This window comes from Varanus komodoensis, unplaced genomic scaffold (assembly GCF_004798865.1).
Source record: "Varanus komodoensis strain SLA01 unplaced genomic scaffold, ASM479886v1 scaffold1, whole genome shotgun sequence".
Taxonomy (NCBI): Eukaryota; Metazoa; Chordata; class Lepidosauria; order Squamata; family Varanidae; genus Varanus; species Varanus komodoensis.
The window spans coordinates 111,290,304-111,309,123 of record NW_025335268.1 but is presented as its reverse complement, the minus strand read 5'-3'; the positions used below and the strand labels follow the sequence as shown (position 1 = coordinate 111,309,123).

The window sequence follows — 18,820 nt, the reverse complement described above, 5'->3', positions numbered from 1 at the left end:
TTTGTCTTGGATAATAATGTATTCCTTGTCTCTATTTTTTGGCATTTTTATTTTTAGATTATTTTAAAGTTAATCAACTATTGTGTTTACGTAGCCCATTTCTTACTATACAGCAGTTTGGTCCTTCAGATGATAAGAGACTAAAAGTTCAAGAGCTCCCTCTTGTGAATTGAACTTTTCAGTACCATCCATCTTTTACCTGAACCTCCAGCTACTCTAAGAAAGGAGATATTAACTCTCTCCCTTTCTGGTAGATTATTTGGAGCATTTATTCTTGCTATTACAATAGTTCACTGACAGTTGTTTAAAAAAACCTGCAAAAATGTGCAAATGTAATGACTGTGCAGTAGAACTTTGCTCACCTGCAGTAACAGAGCAGTAAATGTATCTAAATTTCCCTCCATTTTCTTCCCAGCCACTTAAATTTTCATTTTTCCCAGGCCCTCCAAAATGCACAAATATTTACAACAGTTTAAAAAAAAAGTTAGAGGTTGCAGAACAAATGAGGTGCCAATACCGCTGGCACTTACATGTCCCCCAGTACAGCTCCATTTACTCTGTTCTTTCTTAGGGTTATTTTAGAACTACCAGGGAACTATAGTAACCACAGCAGTAAGTGCTCTAAAAAGTTGTTAAAAGGAACAAGAAGCTTATACCACCCTTTTCTGAAGTAACAAGCCATAGATTTCTTCTCTTCAGTTTCAGTCTTTCTTCTCTTTGCACACACACGGCTGCAATATTCTCACCCTACTGTCCTGATTTATGTGGAAGTCTGGCACAACTTTTGTTAGGAAGGAACTGTCAGAGTGCAGAACAACCTTGTCTTTGTGGAAGTCCATGTATGGAAGGTCCACTTGCAAAGCACAAAATCCACCTAATTGCCTGGCTGATGTGATGGCAGCCAGAAATGCCACTTTCCAGGAGAATAGATGAATATCTGAGGTAGCCAGAGGTTCAGAGGACTTAGTGGAGACTGCTTTGAGAATAACTGAGAGGTTCTAATAAAAAAGAATTCTGATCAGAAAGACAAGATTTCATATTCTTTTGAGGAATTTTTTACCTCTGGGATGTGAAAAAAATGGAGTGACCTTCTAAGACAAGTTACTTATTTGTAACTAGTTTTTCAAGTAATAATCTGTGCATCCACATAACCCACCCATCATTGAACTTGAATTGGAATTTATACTCATACTGGTACTGAAATTTTCTTGGTTCCAAAGCCAAAATAGGCAGTCTCAGCAAATTGAGACAATAGCAGGGAAACCCACTGATAACACGAATACTAAAATGGGAGCGGGGGTGTTCCTGCCAACAGTTCCTCAGCCTTAGAAGCTTCCCAAATTGAGGCTCTGTGTAGGCACGGAACCCGTATGTGTGAATGTACAGATGACTACTCAGAGTAACAGTTGCAGGTAAGCAAGCTGTCTGTTTCTTTTCACTGGTTGCACAAGTTCCTGTGGAAACTTCAAATGTAGCCTTCTTTTCTTCAGATTGGTGTGTGTCTTCCTTTATATTAGTACAGTAGGATCACCATATGCACTAATTCAGTTACTGCAGTTTCGCTTAGCCAGGGTTGACCTTGCTCTGAAAGAGAAGTCATAAAGTGCTTCCTTTAAGTGGAAGTTCTCAATTTAATAGGGAAAGAAAAAAAAATCGTATGCTGAGGATGCTAGGGTATATGTGCAGAACAAATCTTCCATTTGTGAAAAAGAAATGCATATTCACAGTATATAGTGTTCAGTACTATCTCTGGTTTCAAGCATCTGCTGGGGGGCTTGGAACCTATCCCTGCAGATACTGGAGTCCTGCGCTAGTTATATTAAGAACTGGCCTTGAGCTTGAACACTCCATTCTTCCATATCCCCTCTTTAAATAGCCCAGTCATGTCCCTTTAACAACTGACTTGCTTGCACTAGGGACAAGGCTTCATGAAGGTAATGCATGGAATTCTCACTAGAGCAATAGCAAAAAGGACAAAGCTGTCTCTTCTACTTTGCCAGCTTGTTTGGCTTCTGTGTTGGCTGTAGGTAAAAGCAGATCAATGTAGTGTAACAGGGACAGTGTTGCTGCTCCCCCACTTGGTCCGTTTCTGTGCTGGAAATATATTAGGCAAAGTCCCTTCCTCTGTGACTGGCACAAAAATCAAGTGGATTTACTGCGGAGATAGGGATTGATTCTGTTTTTATGCTGGATATGCATAAAGGAGTTTTGTCTGTTCATCAGAGAAACACAGGCTAGAGGAGGAGGTATTGATCAGTCACTACTGCCTTGGCCGGCTCACTTGCCTTCCACGTGGACCATAGAAGAAGCGCATTACTGTTCCTAGGCAAGCACAGAAGTCAAGTGTGTTATCAGAAGCCTGGCGTGATCTGTGTCACCTTTGCTAGTCTGCTGTCTTTCTAACTTGAACAATTATGAGCTTGTTTTTTAGTCTGAAGAGGGACCCTTTACTCATATGAGTAAAAAGTAGGTGAGTAAAATAAAATCAGGCTAGACACTTCTGTGAAATGCTGACATAATCAGAGGGTCTATAATTTGGTTGTTTACTTCATCATGCAGCAAGAGGAAATAGGGGCCAGGTGAGGAAAGTACAAGCCTGCTTCTAAGCTATCTGTCTGAGGGGATGCATGGTTTTAACAGCCTCTTAGAGTAACATCAGTGGAATGATACTCATGGGTGAGAGAACATCTTATGACATATTGTACACTATTTTATATGTGACAAGAACTAATTGCTCCTGAAACAACTGAGCACCAACACTGGTTTCTAGAACTGGGTAAGAGAGCTCCATTCATCTCTCCTATTCTGGAAATTAGCTTTGTTAGAACCTGTCCTATTCTGGAAAGGATCCACACATTTCTGGATTTATATCAGGAAATGCTAGTTCCTGTTGCAATATCAATCCATTCTGTGACTGTGTGGTCTGTAGGTATAGGAGTACTGTCTTGTATCTATTTACAAGATTAAGTAGATTTTAAAAAAAATCTATAGTTTTGAACAAACAATTTTGGCTATATTCTGCATATTTTAAACTATTAGTGGAAATGTGTAGAGGTGCCAATTTCAGTCCTTTTGTGGATAAAATCAAAAGTTAATGTAGATTTTTAAAAACTGTTAATGGAAAAAAGATATTCAAATAGGACGTGATTAATATATCTATAAAAGTTTTTCATGTTCAAGATGAAAGGATTGTATGTTTTAGTGTTTCTGAAAAACATAAATAAAAACATGGAAGTAGTAATCAATTAATTATCATTTAACAGTTACAATTTTGTTTCCTTTCAGCTAGGTGACTTCTATCTTGAACTTCACTGGGATTTTCAAAGTTGGGGTAAGGTTTTTTGTTTTACTTTTTTCCTGAAGACTAAAAAGGTTGATAGTATGTTTTTCAGACTTTCTACTTGTGTTGATCATGCTTTTAAGAAGGTGTCTGTGGCAGCCCTGCCCCAAGTTGTATGGAAGCCTTCATGAATACAGCTGTGTGGATGAAGAAGATGTTGGTGCTGCATGTGAAGACAGCAAGGCAGTGGGGCTTCTTGCTGTATATGATTTTGTGAGAAGGGTCTCCAGCAAAATGTGCCCCATCGCTTGCTGTGGCAGTTGCTCATTGTCCACTACAGCAAACAGTGAAGAGGGACAGCTTTGTTCTGCTGGGTCTCCTTCAGAGAGGGTTCAACAGAACATGATTTGGATCCTGAGAAGACTAATTATGTTTAACTCGGTGTCTATACCAAGTTAATACAAACCAGAATTTGAACCCACTTTGAGCCATGGTCCTAAACAAAGGTCATTGCTTCTTTAGCACCTTTTTGGTACCTGTTTGGCACTGCTTGGGGCTGGAACATTTGCCTAGTAGACTGAAAGAGGACAACTTTGCAGCCACAGGTGCAGCAGCTTTTAATTTTATTCTTTTACTGAGATTAGCATATGATACTGGGTACCGCTGGGGAGCATGGGAGTGCACCTATTACTATGGTTATGGGTGGGGGAAATATGGAGCTGGGGAATTAACAGGCCAGCAAAGGAGAAGAGGGATTAGATATCTGAAAGCTATCCCCTTTTCTTGTTCTTCCCCCAGCTGGACAATTACTGGTAGCCATACCATTGTACCCTCAGGCATTGTGGTGGTGTTGTTGAATCTCAGGTCAGCCCAAAATATGATCTCCTTCATCCATGACTAATGGAGGGGCTGACCTAGCCTGCATTACTGAAACCTGAGTGGGGGTAATGGGAGGGATTCTCCTTTCCCAGTGGTGCCCACCCAGGTACTCAGTGCAGCACCAGCATTTCCTTGATGGTTGGGGAGGGTGGATAGCCATGATCTGTAGGAATTTGATCTTGAGCTGAGGGCAGTGTAGCAAGAGGAAGATAGCTAGAGCTTGGATGGGAGAAAACTTGCAAGGAGTCTGACTAAACACGTCTTAGAGCTCATTAACGAGCCTATTCCATGGCAGTGAAGTGACAATTCTGTGCCACCAGCATTTCATTTTCACAGTTTCATCCATCTGAGCTTTTCCAAGTGATTCATAGCATTTTACATGTTGGGCCAGCAGGAGAGATTATAGAACCCTTGGTAGCTTGCTGTGACAAGTATGCTTGAAACTTTGAAGATAAAGTTGCTCTAATATGGCTCCTAATAGAGTTATTCAGAGCACCATCTGGTCCAGTTTTGTTGGATGAGTTACAGTTATTGAGGCCTGAGGATGAGGACAAGGTGCTTGGTCAAGTTTGACCTACCACCTGTATGTGCGACATTTGCCTATATTGGCTAATCAGGATAACTAAGGAAAGGATTCACACCTTGGTCAGGTGACTGTAAGTGCCTCTTTGAGAGAGGGAGTGGTACCAGCCTCATTTATTAATTCACTCCTAAAAGTCCAAACTTGTACCAAGTAGTTGTGAATATCTACAAACCTGTTACAAATAATTTCTTCCTGGGAAAGGAGTTTGTGTATGTGGTGGCTGGGCAGTTCCAAGCTTTCTTGGATGAAACAGACTTTTGTTTTGCCAAGGGCAAAAGTTCTTTTTGGATCCAGAAGCAATGTGCACACAGGTGGATTAAAGTCTAAAGATTTTATTCTAAAACCAGCGCTATAGTGTAAACAGACATAAAAACATGGAAAAGGAAATATAATACCAAGTAAGTTGGCTTTCTTCCATCAGCCATCTGGAGACTCCTCTCGCAAACGACAAGGAAAAAGCCCTAATTCTTGGCTGGCGTGTGTCACCTTCCTTGCTTGGCTAGATCTCAAAATGAAGCTTGCTTGGATGGGGGCTGCGAGGCTTCTCTCTCTATCCTAAATCTAAGAGTGCTACTTGCTGTAGGAAACTATGTCAAAACAGTTAATTAGCCACATCTGCTCTTCTTCATCGTGGCCTCTGTGCATCACACATATGGGTTCTGCACCTGCACAGTGCCTTTGGCCGGAAGATTAACAGCTAACGGTTTTTGGCAGGAACTCCGCTCCCCCTCCCCCCTAGTATTATATAAGGAGTGGAGTATCCACCATTTTCCAGTCTTTGCAACTGCCGTTCATTGTGCCTCGTGCCGCTTCGCTCTCGCTTAGATCATTACTTACCTCTCGCTTGTTGAAAAACTTCCCTTTTTCCTTACCGAGTTAGTATTCCCTTGTTCCTGTTACTGTTAGTATTTTCTCTTAGTTCTTGCTTTTCAATTTTTTTCTCTCGTTCCTGTAAAAACAAAACCAAAAAAAAAAAAAAAAATTATTCTCCCGCTTTACTATCTCCTTCTCTTCTTTTTCTACGATGGCACAACGGGCGGCGTTCCGCAAGTGCGGGAAGTGCGGCTCCAAAATGCCCGCCGCGGACCCACATGACCTGTGCCTCCTTTGCCTGGGGGAAGGGCACAGGACAGATAAATGCGGCCACTGTTTGGCCTTCTCCAAACAGGCGAGGAAGAATCGGGAGAACTGCCTCCGCAAGCTCTTGTGGGACCAGGCTCTCCAATCGGACCAGCGGTGGCTAAGCCCCCCACAGTGGCTCCACCCGAAGGCCATCCAACTTCAGCTGACCTGCTGCAACGCCTGGCCTCTTCCTCCATTGCTCCGCCCTCACACCCTTCTGAAGAAGGTGCTCCTAGCATGGCTGATCAGCCCGTTTCCCTACCGAGGAAACAAAAAGAGAACAGGAAGCACAGTGATCCGGACAAACATCCTGTGCATAAGAAGGCCAAAAAGGATAAGGCTGGCAAGCCGGTTAAGAAACCGAGGAATCCCGAGCATACAAAGCATCGCCACTTGGGTTCGGCGACCTCCTCGATCCCGACTCCGGCCACGGAACTGACCCCCTTGGTCCCGACCGTCCAGGTGGCTATGAGGGTTACTCCACCAGGCTCACCGTGCCGACCGGCAGCCGAACCCCTTCAGGACCCATGGCGTGGTTCCATCTTGGATGGTGAAATAAGAGATTCCCCACCGAGAGCTCGGTCGCCAACACCAATGCCGCCCATCCCTCTGGATACCGACATCGCCATCTCTCCTCTGAGAAGCCGTAGGAGCCGTTCTTCGGATGCTAGATCCAATGACTGGTACCATTCCCAATACTCCGTTCTGAGACAGGAAGAGTACCCATCTGTGGCCTATTACCCGGTTTCCAGAGGATGATCCTCGCCGCCAGCTCCTTGGGATCGTTTCCATTCTACACCCAGAGACGCCCTGAGGGCTCCATCTAGAGAGAGCGGCAGATCGGAGTCACCAAGAGATTCCTCTTCCAGTGCCCCACCTCCTTACTGGATGGAATCTGATGAATCCGAGGTTGACTCGACCTTGCCAGATGCAGCGGTTACTTCGCAAGGCCCAGGGTCACCTGAAGAACTGTACATCTCTTTCAATGAGTTAATGGCCAGGCTGGTGAGGTCACTCGACAACGAAGTCCATCAACAACCGGGACCAAACACTGACTGTTTTTATGATGTGGTCAGGGGCGAACGATCCACCTCTATCGCCCTACCGTTCATAACGACTCTGCGGCAGGCAATGACTCAGCCATGGGACCTCCCAGCCCACCCACAACCGACTTCACGTTAATATGAATCCATGTATTGGGTTCAGAAGGGGGACATCCCGTTCCTCCTCCGTCACCCCAAGCCGAACTCGGTTGTTGTGGAATCTTCTCAGGGCCGGGAAGCACGTGGACACACTTCGCCTCATGATAAGGAGGGAAGAAAAGTTGACTTCCTCGCCCGCCGGGTGTACGCAGCTTCTGGCCTTGGATTATGAATTTCAAATTAGGAGGCGACCCTGGTGCGCTATTAATATTTCCTTATGCAGCGCCTAGACACTATCATTGACACCTTCCCAGGCAACCAGGGCGAGCTAGCGAAAACCTTTGTTAAGGAAGCTGTGCAAGTGGCGGTGCAGCAGCTTTCTACAGTGAGGCACCATGTTGATTCTGATTCAAGGTCGCTCGTCGGTGCCATTTCTCTCCGCAGACACGCCTGGTTGCGTAATTGCAATTTTCCTGAAGAAATGAAGCGGAGAATTGAGGAGATGCCGTTCGACGGATCCGGTCTCTTCAATGCGAAGACGGATAGTAAACTAAAAAAGATCCATGAATCCAGAATGACGGCCCGTCGTATGGAACTGCAATCCCAGCCTCGACATAAGTGGTCATGGTCACGCCCGCAATACCGCCAACAATACCAACCTCAGCAACAACAACCACACCAATGCCAGCAACGCCGCAGGTAGCAACTGTCCCAGCGCTTCCAGCAGGGCCGCCGCTGCTTCGACGCGGATAGGCGACAGTGCTGATGGGACGAGCGATCCTTTCCTCTCCTCCCAACTTCACCCTCCCCTCTCTCATTTGGGTACCGGCTGAAAAGTCGGCTCTCCACTTGGGAGTCCATTACCTCTGACAGGTGGGTGTTATCCATCATCCAGCACAGATATAGAATTGAATTCGATGTTGTTCCATCATTGAATCCTATCCGTTTTACACCGACCTCGTTGGTACTGTTGGACGAGATTCACCAACTCCTTACTAAAGGAGCTGTTCGTTGCTTATCATTATCAGAAGGACTCCACGGATTCTATTCCAGATATTTTACTGTCCTGAAACGAGATGGGGGTCTCCGACCCATATTGGACTTGAGAGCTCTCAATAGTTTCATAACACCAAAGAAGTTTTGGATGACCACGCTCCAAAATATCCTTCCATTGCTGGGGAGAGGGGATTGGTTCGTGTCGCTGGATTTGAAGGATGCCTGTTTTCATATTTCAATACATCCACGATATAGGCGCTTCCTTCATTTTGCAGTAGACTCCGAAATCTACGAATTCAAGGTGTTACCATTTGGATTAGCCACTGCACCAAGAGTTTTTACGAAGTGTATGGCTCCTGTCTGCGCACACCTTCAACTACATGGAATTCGGATATACCCGTACCTTGATGATTGGTTGTTGGTTTTCAACACTAAAGCAGGACTTTTGTCTGCTGTTGATATTACTTGTGCTCTATTACAAGACCTTGGACTCTGCAATAATCAACAGAAGTCTTCTCTTCTCCCTACACAGACGATCAACTTTATTGGAGCCCGGCTGGATTCTACGTTGACAAGAGCCTTTCTTCCTCAAGACAGACAACATGCTATCGCTCGGTGCATCTCTCGGATTCGACGAGAAAGGACTGTCCCTGCCCGACCTATCCAGAGCCTGTTGGGACACATGGCTGCATCCATCACCGTGGTTCCGCATGCCAAACTCAGACTACGCCCTCTCCAGTTATTCTTCAACAGGATGTTCCGACCACAGAGAGACCCACCTACCAAATGGATTCGGCTCCTATCCTCTGTTCTTCAGTCCCTGTTATGGTGGACAGAACCAGCCAATTTAAATGTCGGTGTCCCGTTTCGACCTCGGTACCCTACAGTGACTCTCGGTACCGACCCTTTCTTCTCGGATGGGGAGCCATTTGCTCCGACCTCCATAGCCAGGGGGTTTGGAGTCCCCGGGATTCCAGGAACCACATCAACTTCCTGGAACTTCTTGCTGTTTTCAAAGCCCTGCAATTGTTTGAGGATGTACTTCTTCACCAAATTGTCCAGGTGACTTCGGACAACATGGCTACGGTCTTTTATTTGAACAAACAAGGGGGAACCCGGTCCCTGAAACTAGCCCGCCTGTCGATACCAATTTGGGACTAGTGCATACCGAGAGGTATTACTCTTCTAGCAGTACATATTGCGGGCACGGACAATGTAGAGGCAGATCTCTTGAGCAGACATATGTCGCGGTCACACGAATGGGAACTGGACCGTTGGGTTCGCGACAGACTGTTTCACCTCTGGGGTCCGCCAGACATAGACCTGTTTGCCACCTGACAGAACAGGGTGTGCATGAACTATTGTTCCAGAGCGGGGATAGGACAGGGGTCATCCGGGGACGCCTTCATGATTCCCTGGAACCACATGACCTTTTACGCTTTCCCACCGATCCCCCTCATCATGAGAGTGTTGGCAAAGATCATTCATGAAGGGGCCACAGGGCTACTGATAACCCCCTGGTGGCCACGCCAACCATGGTTCTCAACTCTCCTTCATATCTCTCGGGAGGATTTTCTTCAACTTCCTCTTCTTCCTTATCTCATTACCCAGAGGGAAGACATGATCCGACACCCAGACCTATTATTTATTTATTTATTTATTTATTTATTTATTTATTAAAACATTTCTATGCAGCCCCTTGCCGTAGCCTATTGTTGCTGAAACTGACTGCCTGGAGGATCCGATAACCGTATGTGCTGCACCGGTATCAACGCCACCGGCAATCCCTACTACCTCTACCTCACAAACTTTACATCCAGATCTGCAATATATTTTTGAATCTGCATTAAGGCCATCCACTAGAAAGTCGTATGCAGCGAAATGGCGTAGATTCTCCAGCTTTGCCGAATCTCACTCGTTTCTGGCGTCATCAGCGTCGGTTCAGCAGATTCTTCAATTCCTCTTCGAATTGCACCAGTCTGGACTTAAACCTTTTTCCATAAAAGTATATACAGCAGCACTTTCTTACTACCGTGGAACTGTGCAAGGTTTCTCTATTTCTTCTCAATCTTTGATTAAAAGATTTTTGAGAGGATTGGGTAACCTCCATCCAACAATAAAGCCTCTAATGCCCACTTGGAGTCTTTCAGTAGTTTTACAGGCACTGACTCGACCACCTTTCGAACCCATGGTGACAATTGATCTACGCCTTGTCTCATGGAAGACTGCTTTCCTCGTAGCAGTTATTTCAGCTGATAGATCTTCTGAGCTTTGTGCCCTTAGGGTAGGCACCCCTTTTCTGAATTTTCATAAGGAAAAGGTAGTTCTACGGCTGGATCCATCCTTTCTTCCTATGATCGCTACTTTGTTTCACATGCAGCAAGAGATCGTTTTACCAGCATTCTTTCCAACTCCTTCAAATCCGATAGAGAGGTCTCTGCATATGCTGGATATTCGTCGTTGCTTAGCCTTTTATAGGTCCAGGACTGAGTCTGTTCAACACTCCAATAGACTTTTTGTTAAATACTCAGAACACGACCGGGGCTATTCGGTCACTTCCCAACGACTTTCCAAATGGATAGTAAAAACAATTGCTCTGTCTTACCAGTTTGCTAAATTGGACTTACCATCTACTCCAAGAAGTCATTCTACAAGGGCTGTTGCTGCTTCTTCGGCCTTTGCATCGGGAGTCCCGATGGAAGTCGTCTGCAGAGCTGCCACTTGGGCTACCCCGTGTACCTTCGCCAGACATTATAGACTTGATGTTCGTGCCAGACAAGATTGCTCTTTTGGCAGGGCTGTTCTTTCTTCTATTCTTCGTTGATGACACCTCCCTCCTCCAGTTTGGGTAAGCTTTTATTCTACCCATATGCGTGATGCACAGAGGCCACGACGAAGAAGAACAGGTTGCTTACCTGTAACTGATGTTCTTCGAGTGGCCATCTGTGCAGTCACACAACCCACCCTCCGACCCCGCTTGGTGTCATGGATGGTCCAACTTCCTTCTCTTCGATGCTAGGATCTCTTTAGCTATTTGTCGTACCACTGAAGTTTTGGTTTTTGCCATACTGACAATAACTTTATTAAGGGAGCGAACGTCGGTCTTTCAAAGACTGGAAAATGGCGGATACTCTGCTCCTTATATAATACTAGGGGGGAGGGGGAGCGGAGTTCCCGCCAAAAACTCGTTAGCTGTTAATCTTCCAGCCAAAGGCTCTGTGCAGGTGCAGAACCCATATGTGTGACTGCACAGATGGCCACTCGAAGAACATCAGTTACAGGTAAGCAACCTGCTCTTCTCGGCTCTCATGGCGATAAGCTCCGCTGTTTATTTTCCTGTATTCCAATGCTGTACCATCCTAATTAGCAAGTGGCTTCCCTTGCATGATGGAGGGCCTCAACTGAGTCTCCAAAGATGAGGCCCCGCCAAGGTAGGAAAATAAGGGTAATTGTGTTACACCACCTATACAATAGTCTTCTGGCAATTTTCCTCTACAACTATTGAAATCCATTTCAGTTGAGTTTCAGGCTTGGCTTTGAAAGGGTAACTCACTTGGTCACCCTGTGGGATGACCTTTGCTGGGAGAGAGGTGACAGAGTGTGACCCTGTTGATTCTCATGGAAGTCTCAGTGGCTTTTGACACCATCAACCATGCCATGGTGTCCTTCTGGAAAGGCTTCCTGGGTTGGGAGTTGCAGTGGTTCCACTCCTAACTAGCTGACTGATTCCATAAGTTGGTGCTCTGCAGCATGACAGTTATGCCATGTGGTAGTTCAGGGCTCTATTTTATCCACCATGCTGTTTAATATCTGCATAAAATTGCTGGGAGAGTTTATCTGGAGGCAGGGGCTGACATGTCATCAATATGCAGATGAAACCCAGCTCAACAGTGGCAGTTCTGAATCAGTACCTGTATTTGGTAATAGACTGGATGTGGGCCAGTTACCTGAGATTCAACCCAAACAAGATGGAGGTCTGTCCAGTTGGTAGATTTTCAAGTTGTCTTGGATGGGGTCACACTCCCCCTGAAGGACGAAGTTTGTAATTTGGAGGTTGTTCTAAACCATGGGTCCTCAAACTATGGCCCACAGGCCGAATCCGGCCCATCATGCCCATTTAGCTGGCCCTTGTAGAGGTTTTGGACTTGCCGCAAGTGTGCACATGCCCAGTGGCGGCTTGCTCACAAGGAGATCGTTTTCTCTGAGCGAGTCCAAAACGATCTCTGCACGAGCAAGCCGATGCCTTGCTGTGCAGCGGCTTGCTCACATGATCGTTTTGGACTCACTCGGAGAAAACAATATCCGTGGGCGCCCATGTGCCCCCCGCTCCGGCCCAGCCAGCGCCCTCCACCCGCACTGCCTTGGCGGCCTGCACCCATCACTGGCACCTTTCAACTGGCCCCCTGTTGAAAAGTTTGTGGACCCCTGTTCTAAACCCTGAATTGTCTCTGGAGTCACAAGTGAACTCAGTGGCAAAGAGCACACTTTATTAGCTTTGGCTGTTTTACCAACTATATCCCTATTGGACAGGCTACATGCTCCACTTTTATTGTATATATTTTAAAATGTTATTTTAATTTTTTGTTGTAAGCCGCCCCGAGGCTTCGGCGAATGGGGCGACATAAAAATGTTTTAATAAATAAAAAAAAAATACTTGGGGTTGACTTTGAAAATGTTCCAGAAATAGCAGCTTATTCAGCTATCAGTGGGGATGTCGAGATTACATCATGCCAGTCCCCTTTCAGCTGCATTGGCTGCCAGTTGAAGTGCAGGACCAGTTCAAAGTGCTTGTTCTAACACGGTTTGGGGCTGGGTTATCTGAAGTAATGTCTTATCCCATGTGTTCCTACCTGACCTTTAAGATAATCTGCTGAGGTCCTTTTCGGCAATCCCCCCCCCCCCCGCCACAAAGAAGTAAGTGGGGAGGCAACTAGGAGAAGGGTCTTTTTAGTCGTGGCACCCCATGCCTGGAACATCCTCTGCAGAGAGGTATGCCTGGCACCATCATTGCGATCTTTTCATCGCTAGGTGAAATTCTTTTTATTTTCCGTGATTTTAACAGCTAAGTGCTAGTTTTAAATACTGTTTTATTATTTGCTGCTGTGCTGAGGTGGGGTGGGCATGTAGAATTATTGTAGCTGCTGCAGTTGTGGTCTTGTGGTTGGTGCATTGTTTATTGTCTTATTGTTTATTTAATATGAGTATTTTATGAATTGTATTTATAACTTTGAAATTTATAAACCTCCCCAAAAGCCTGTGGGCAATGGATTGCTATAGTAATGTAATAAATAAGTAAATAGTGAAAGTTAATTGTGGCTAGCATTCATCTCAGTGGATGCAACACTAGCTGTACTAGTGCTCAGCGAGGGAGGAGTTTGAACAGTTGGTGAGGGAGTATACAAATCAGGAGTGCATTCCCACTCATGTAGTCATAAATACTTTGTGCACTAAGCTTCTAATTGTTATGTCCCATCATGCTTGTTTTAATAAGAATCACTTAACTCTTCCCCTAGGTTATAGCATTTTTATTGTTGTTTTTATATATAATAAGTTAATTTATTGCTTTGCTGTTTGTCAGACATAAACTAAACTAAACATTTTTTGTTCCCATGCTTTGAAACAGAGTGTCAGTTTAAATAGAATTGCTGTAGTATTGGTATACATGCATGCTCTTATGTGTAAGCAGGAAGTTCTTATTACATGTGAATGGATGTATTATAATGAAGTTAATTCTAATAGTGTAATTTTTATTAAATATAGTGCCTTTACTTTCCCGAATTCTGCCTTCTGATGCATGTAAAATATACAAACAAGGTATAAATATCAGGTAAGAATAATTTAAATCTTTGGATTGTGCTAATATACATTGCTAAAAGATTTGATTTGAACTCCCAAGGGTTAATATTCCTTTTCTTTCTGTGACTTAATTCAGATATTCCAAAATTTCATACCCTGTAGGGATGACAGGGAAGAGAGTTTTTTTGGGGGTTGGATGTTCTATGTTTCTCTGCAATCCTTTAATTGCTCCAAAAAGTTGTTCCTAAATATTGAGGGATGCTTCACGGTGGTGTCTGGTGCAATATAAGCCTTTATGCCTAAGAGAGAAATTGCTGCAGCTCCTGCCTTACCCTCAGACACGTGTTGAATTATCAGTAAGGAAAATGGCCTCTCAAAATAATTGTACCAATGTGATCTATTGTATTACAGAAGCATGATTATCATGACAGACACAATAACTATGGGAAAGAGACATTATGCTCTGAATGGTTCAATATGTGTAGGTCATGGGCCTGTCCATATTTGGAAGAGTTGTAATACATGGAGATAGGCTTCTTTTTTTTACTTAATCCTAAATGCCTTTATGTTATACAGTGAATTAACTATTAGCTCAAATAGTAATACCTTTTTTGGAGTCTGAACTCTTGTACCTTTGATCTACAAAAACTTTCAATATAATAAATTATTAAGATTTATTCTGTAAAGCAGCTCACTGTGAGGCTTTTAATATTAATAACAGAATGTTTGGATTTTTAAGGCTAGAGCTTGCTTAGGGTTCACCCTCAGCACAGTTTCCTTGATGATAATTAAATCCAATAGAGGCTGTGAAGATTTTTCCAGAGCAGATATGGAAAGCTGAGGGCTGAACTGACCTGTTCCTCGGCAAGTAGCTCTAATCAATCCCTAATAGACATTTAGGAATCCTTCAAGTTATTATGAGTTTCTGAACATGTAACTAGAACCTCTATATAATACATGAAAAAATGTATTCTTGACAGTTTGTGTCTTGATCCATAGAGTCCTGAATTTTTGCTTGTTTAAGTAAAATGTAGGAATCAGTATAATTCCAAAGCCTATGTCTGAGAGAAATAGAAACATAGTGAGTCAGAAAGGGTCTCCTAGGCTATCTAGTCTGACCTCCGGCACAAACCAGCTCTGCTCATATAATGTCCAACATGTGGCTGTCCATCCAATCTTTCCTTGATTGCCCTCACTGATGAGGCCTCCACCACCTACTTTGGAAGCCCATTCCAAATCCTAGGGGTTCTAACCATCAGGAATCACTTCCTGACATCCAACCTGAAACCCAGTTCCTTTAACTTTGCTCCATTGGATCACGTACTTCCCTGCACCACTGGGGAGAATGGGACATGATCCTCCAGTGTGTGACACCCCTTCACATACCTGTATGTTGCTATAAGATCCCCTTGGAGTCTCCTCTTCTCCAAGCTGAAAAGTCCCAGTTCCCTCAATCTCGTCTCATATGGCATCTCTCCCCTGCAAATCCAGCTACCATTCTTGTAACCCTGCGATGAACTGATTCCAACCTTACTATGTCCCTCTTGTAATGTGGAGCCCAGAATTGGACACAATACTCCAGTTCTGGGTGCATCAGAGTCTTATAGAATAGCACTAGCACCTCTCTCGACCTGGAAGCCATGCCTTTGGCTATATATCCAAGGATGACTTTGCCCTCTTAACTGCTGTGTCACACTGCTGACTTATGTTTAGCCTGCTGCCTACAAGTACCCCAAGATTCCTTTCACATGTGCTACTTTCCAGCCACTTGTATGCCATCCTGTACCTATGACACCTATTCCTGTGTCCCAGGTACAAGACTTTGCACTTATCTGCACTGAACCCCACCTGTTGTTCCCTGACCACGTCCACTGTCTATCAAGACCCTTTTGGATCTGGAATGCCTTCTCCTCCATTTTGGCCACTGCCCCCACTTTGGTATCGTCTATAAATTTGGTCAACTGACTGGTTACCCCCTCATCCAGGTCACTGATAAAAATGTTGAACAGAATCTTTCTCAGAAATGAGCCCTGGGGGACTCCACTTGTCACTGGTTGCCATCTTGATGACTCCTCACTGATAGTTACTCTCTGCTTGCAGTCTGTCAACCATGCCCTAATCCATTGGATAGTGCATCAATCTATCATGGATCTCATCAGTTTCTCAACCAGGATATCACGTGGGACCTTGTCAAAGGCCCTGCTGAAATCCAGGTAAACCATATCCACCATGTCCTCCTCCATCTAGCCACCTCAAAACCTTGGCATAGAACTCCACAAGGTTCATCTCACAGGACTTATTTTTTGCAGAAGCCATGTTGTGTGACTGCCGACCTCCCTTCCCTATCTAGGGTTTCTAGAGCTTTCCCTGTTATGAGCTTTCCCATTGTCGTTCCTGGAATGTACATTAGGCTGACTGACCTGTAATTCTCCTTGCCCTTCTGCTACCCTTTTTGAAAATTGACACCACTGGCGCCACCCTGCCATCCTCCAGAATCCTGCCAATTCCCGAAATACCCTTGGGTGTAACCCATCAGGATTGGGTATATCCTTTTTTATATTCTGAGGAGCTCCTCAGGTTCTAGGTGAAGGACTCTAATCTGTGCATCCATAACCCCAACCTCATCTGCCCACCCCTGGTACATCTCCCTCATACTGCTTTGGGGAGAATAGAGTAGCAAAATAATAATTTAACATCTGTGCCTGTTCCCCATATATCAGCTACTGGATCCTCTCCCTCTCTTTTAAGAGACCCCTCTGCCTGTCTCCCCTTACTCTTACTATTTACATAACAATACTATGTAAAAGCCCTTCTTGTTGCCCTTGACATTCTTCACAAGTCTCAGCTCAAAATAAACTTTAGTCTTGTGAAGAGTCCTTCTGTATCAAGCCTCCTCCTCCTCGTATACCCTTTTGTGCACTTGGTATAGATTGTCCTGTTACTATCAGTACATACAACTGAACAATATATGGGTTATTCTACCTACATTTGTTTGAAAAAACAAAACAAAACTTTCTTGTAAGTTTGTGGAACTCACTACTACAGTTTTTCATAAATATTTCATGGTTAGGAAATGCTACCTCAGCTATAAAAATTTGAGCTCTGTTGCCAAAATAAACTAGCTAAAATTTTTTTCAATAGCCTTTTCCCATATGACTAGACATGGGGTTGCCACCAACTCTAGAGGCAACCTTTCAACCTGAAAAAAATGTTTTAAGGAGAAATATTTACAAAAGGGAATACAATTACTCTTCAAATAATTTGAGATATTTGCTGAAATGTTCTTACATTAAATGTTTGCTTACAATTCCCTGTAGGCTAGTTAATAAAGCTTCTCCTTCAGTCCAGTTTTTCCTGAATTCTACCAGTACCACAAATAAGAATAAATGCTGTATGCCAGCCTTCCTTTGTCCCCAGCTTTTGCTGCTATGTTTAACTTTTAGTATGATTCAGATGTTTCAGGATCTAGTTGCTGTGGTTTCCTTTGGTCAGATGTCAACTGAAAACCTAAAATGTTTTATGTGTAACTTGGTTTGCTTATGAAATTAAAATCTTTGGTAAGTATAGTTTAGTAAGACTAAAACTTAATGAGTAAGGCAAGTTATGTGCAATATATTTTTGTTCCTAAAATAAGAAAATGAGTTTAATGGATCTGTAAAAGATGCTAAAAATGGTTGTGAACATTTCCTCTTTTCATACAAGAGATAAATGCCAGCCTTTTCTATAGCTTTATACATTCTGCTCATTTTGCTACTCTGTAGTCACACATTGAGGACACAAATGCTTAGAAAAAGTCATGCAGCATGGCCACTGAGGAATGCGCAAATGTTTTTTTCTGACTAAACGTTTGAAGGATTGCATCCTGAGCTACCTTTCAAGATTCTGCTCTGGTATTGATTTCTATGACTAATACTAGTTTCCCCTTTTTTATATCATCAGCATTTTGAAAAGCCTAGCTGTGACTTCTTACGGCTGGCCATTACTATGCAGACTGTAACTACCACTCCCCCCCCCAAAGTGCCCCCCCCCCAAATAGACTAGGGGAGAGAAAGAGGCAAGTGAAGAATAGGTCAGGGCCTGCCCCAGTTGGGCTTTTCACAGGCCACTTAACACCAACTGATTTATGAGAAGTATTTTAGAGGTAGAAGAAGGCAGATAAGGATAGCAACAGATTGCTATTGTTAGATTGCAGGTTGATTCTTTTGACTCTTCCAGGAGCCATCTATTACCAGCTACCTTGTGGAAAGGATCTTGATGAATTTTTAATATTATTTATTGTGACCTTATTACTATTAGTGAAACTTGTAAACTGCTTTGGTAGGATTTATATCCTGAAAGTATAATATAAATAAGTGAAATAAATAAAAAATAATCATAGAGTTCAATAAGATTAACAACAGGGCACAGTATTGGGCTGATGGCTGCAGAACAGTCTGAAAAGTAAAAATTTGAACATCTTCTGAAACCCACCATTTATGGTGATTCCAGTTTTTAATTTTTGATATCCCCTCCAGCAATATGGGCTGAGAATCTTATTCATGCAATATGACTTTAATGGCACATAGTGTGCAGGATGGGTCTCTGTATCGTTTGGTGGATATGGTCTCTATATATTGGCATAGCTGCCTATTTGATGATAGATTTCTAATTTTAAACAAATGAAGATAACTTTTTAATGTTTACATAAAATGTATTTAGATTGCCTGTGAAAGGGGCAAAAGGGAAACTTTTAAAGTTTTGAACATAATAGAAAGCCTTGTCTCTTAGACAAAGTGGAAAAAAGTTTCAGTCTGGTTATATGTGAAATTTTGCATGGCAGCCTTGTCTCAATTAGATTTCAGTACTAGTATAGACTGTAGTGTCCAAACTGGAGACTTCTCTCTCTTCTCACAAGTCAGAAACGTAGGCCAAGAACAAACCCTGTCTTATGATGGACTTCTTAAAAGAGCAACAAGCCTGAATTCTCATGTCAGACGTAATGCTAAACAAACTATGGAAGGAGGGTCCCTGTCTTTTTTAGCT

The 18,820-nt window shown here is 43.5% G+C and overlaps 1 protein-coding gene across 1 annotated transcript in view; it reads left to right on the top strand.

The window, feature by feature from the left end:
* ANKRD13C (ankyrin repeat domain 13C) overlaps positions 1 to 18,820 on the top strand; it is a 78,472-nt gene that overhangs the window by 20,605 nt on the left and 39,047 nt on the right. Inside the window, exons 5-6 of the mRNA XM_044440712.1 lie at positions 3,286 to 3,331; positions 13,763 to 13,829. Coding sequence (XP_044296647.1) covers positions 3,286 to 3,331; positions 13,763 to 13,829 — 113 coding nt within the window. The remainder of the gene's footprint in view (positions 1 to 3,285; positions 3,332 to 13,762; positions 13,830 to 18,820) is intronic.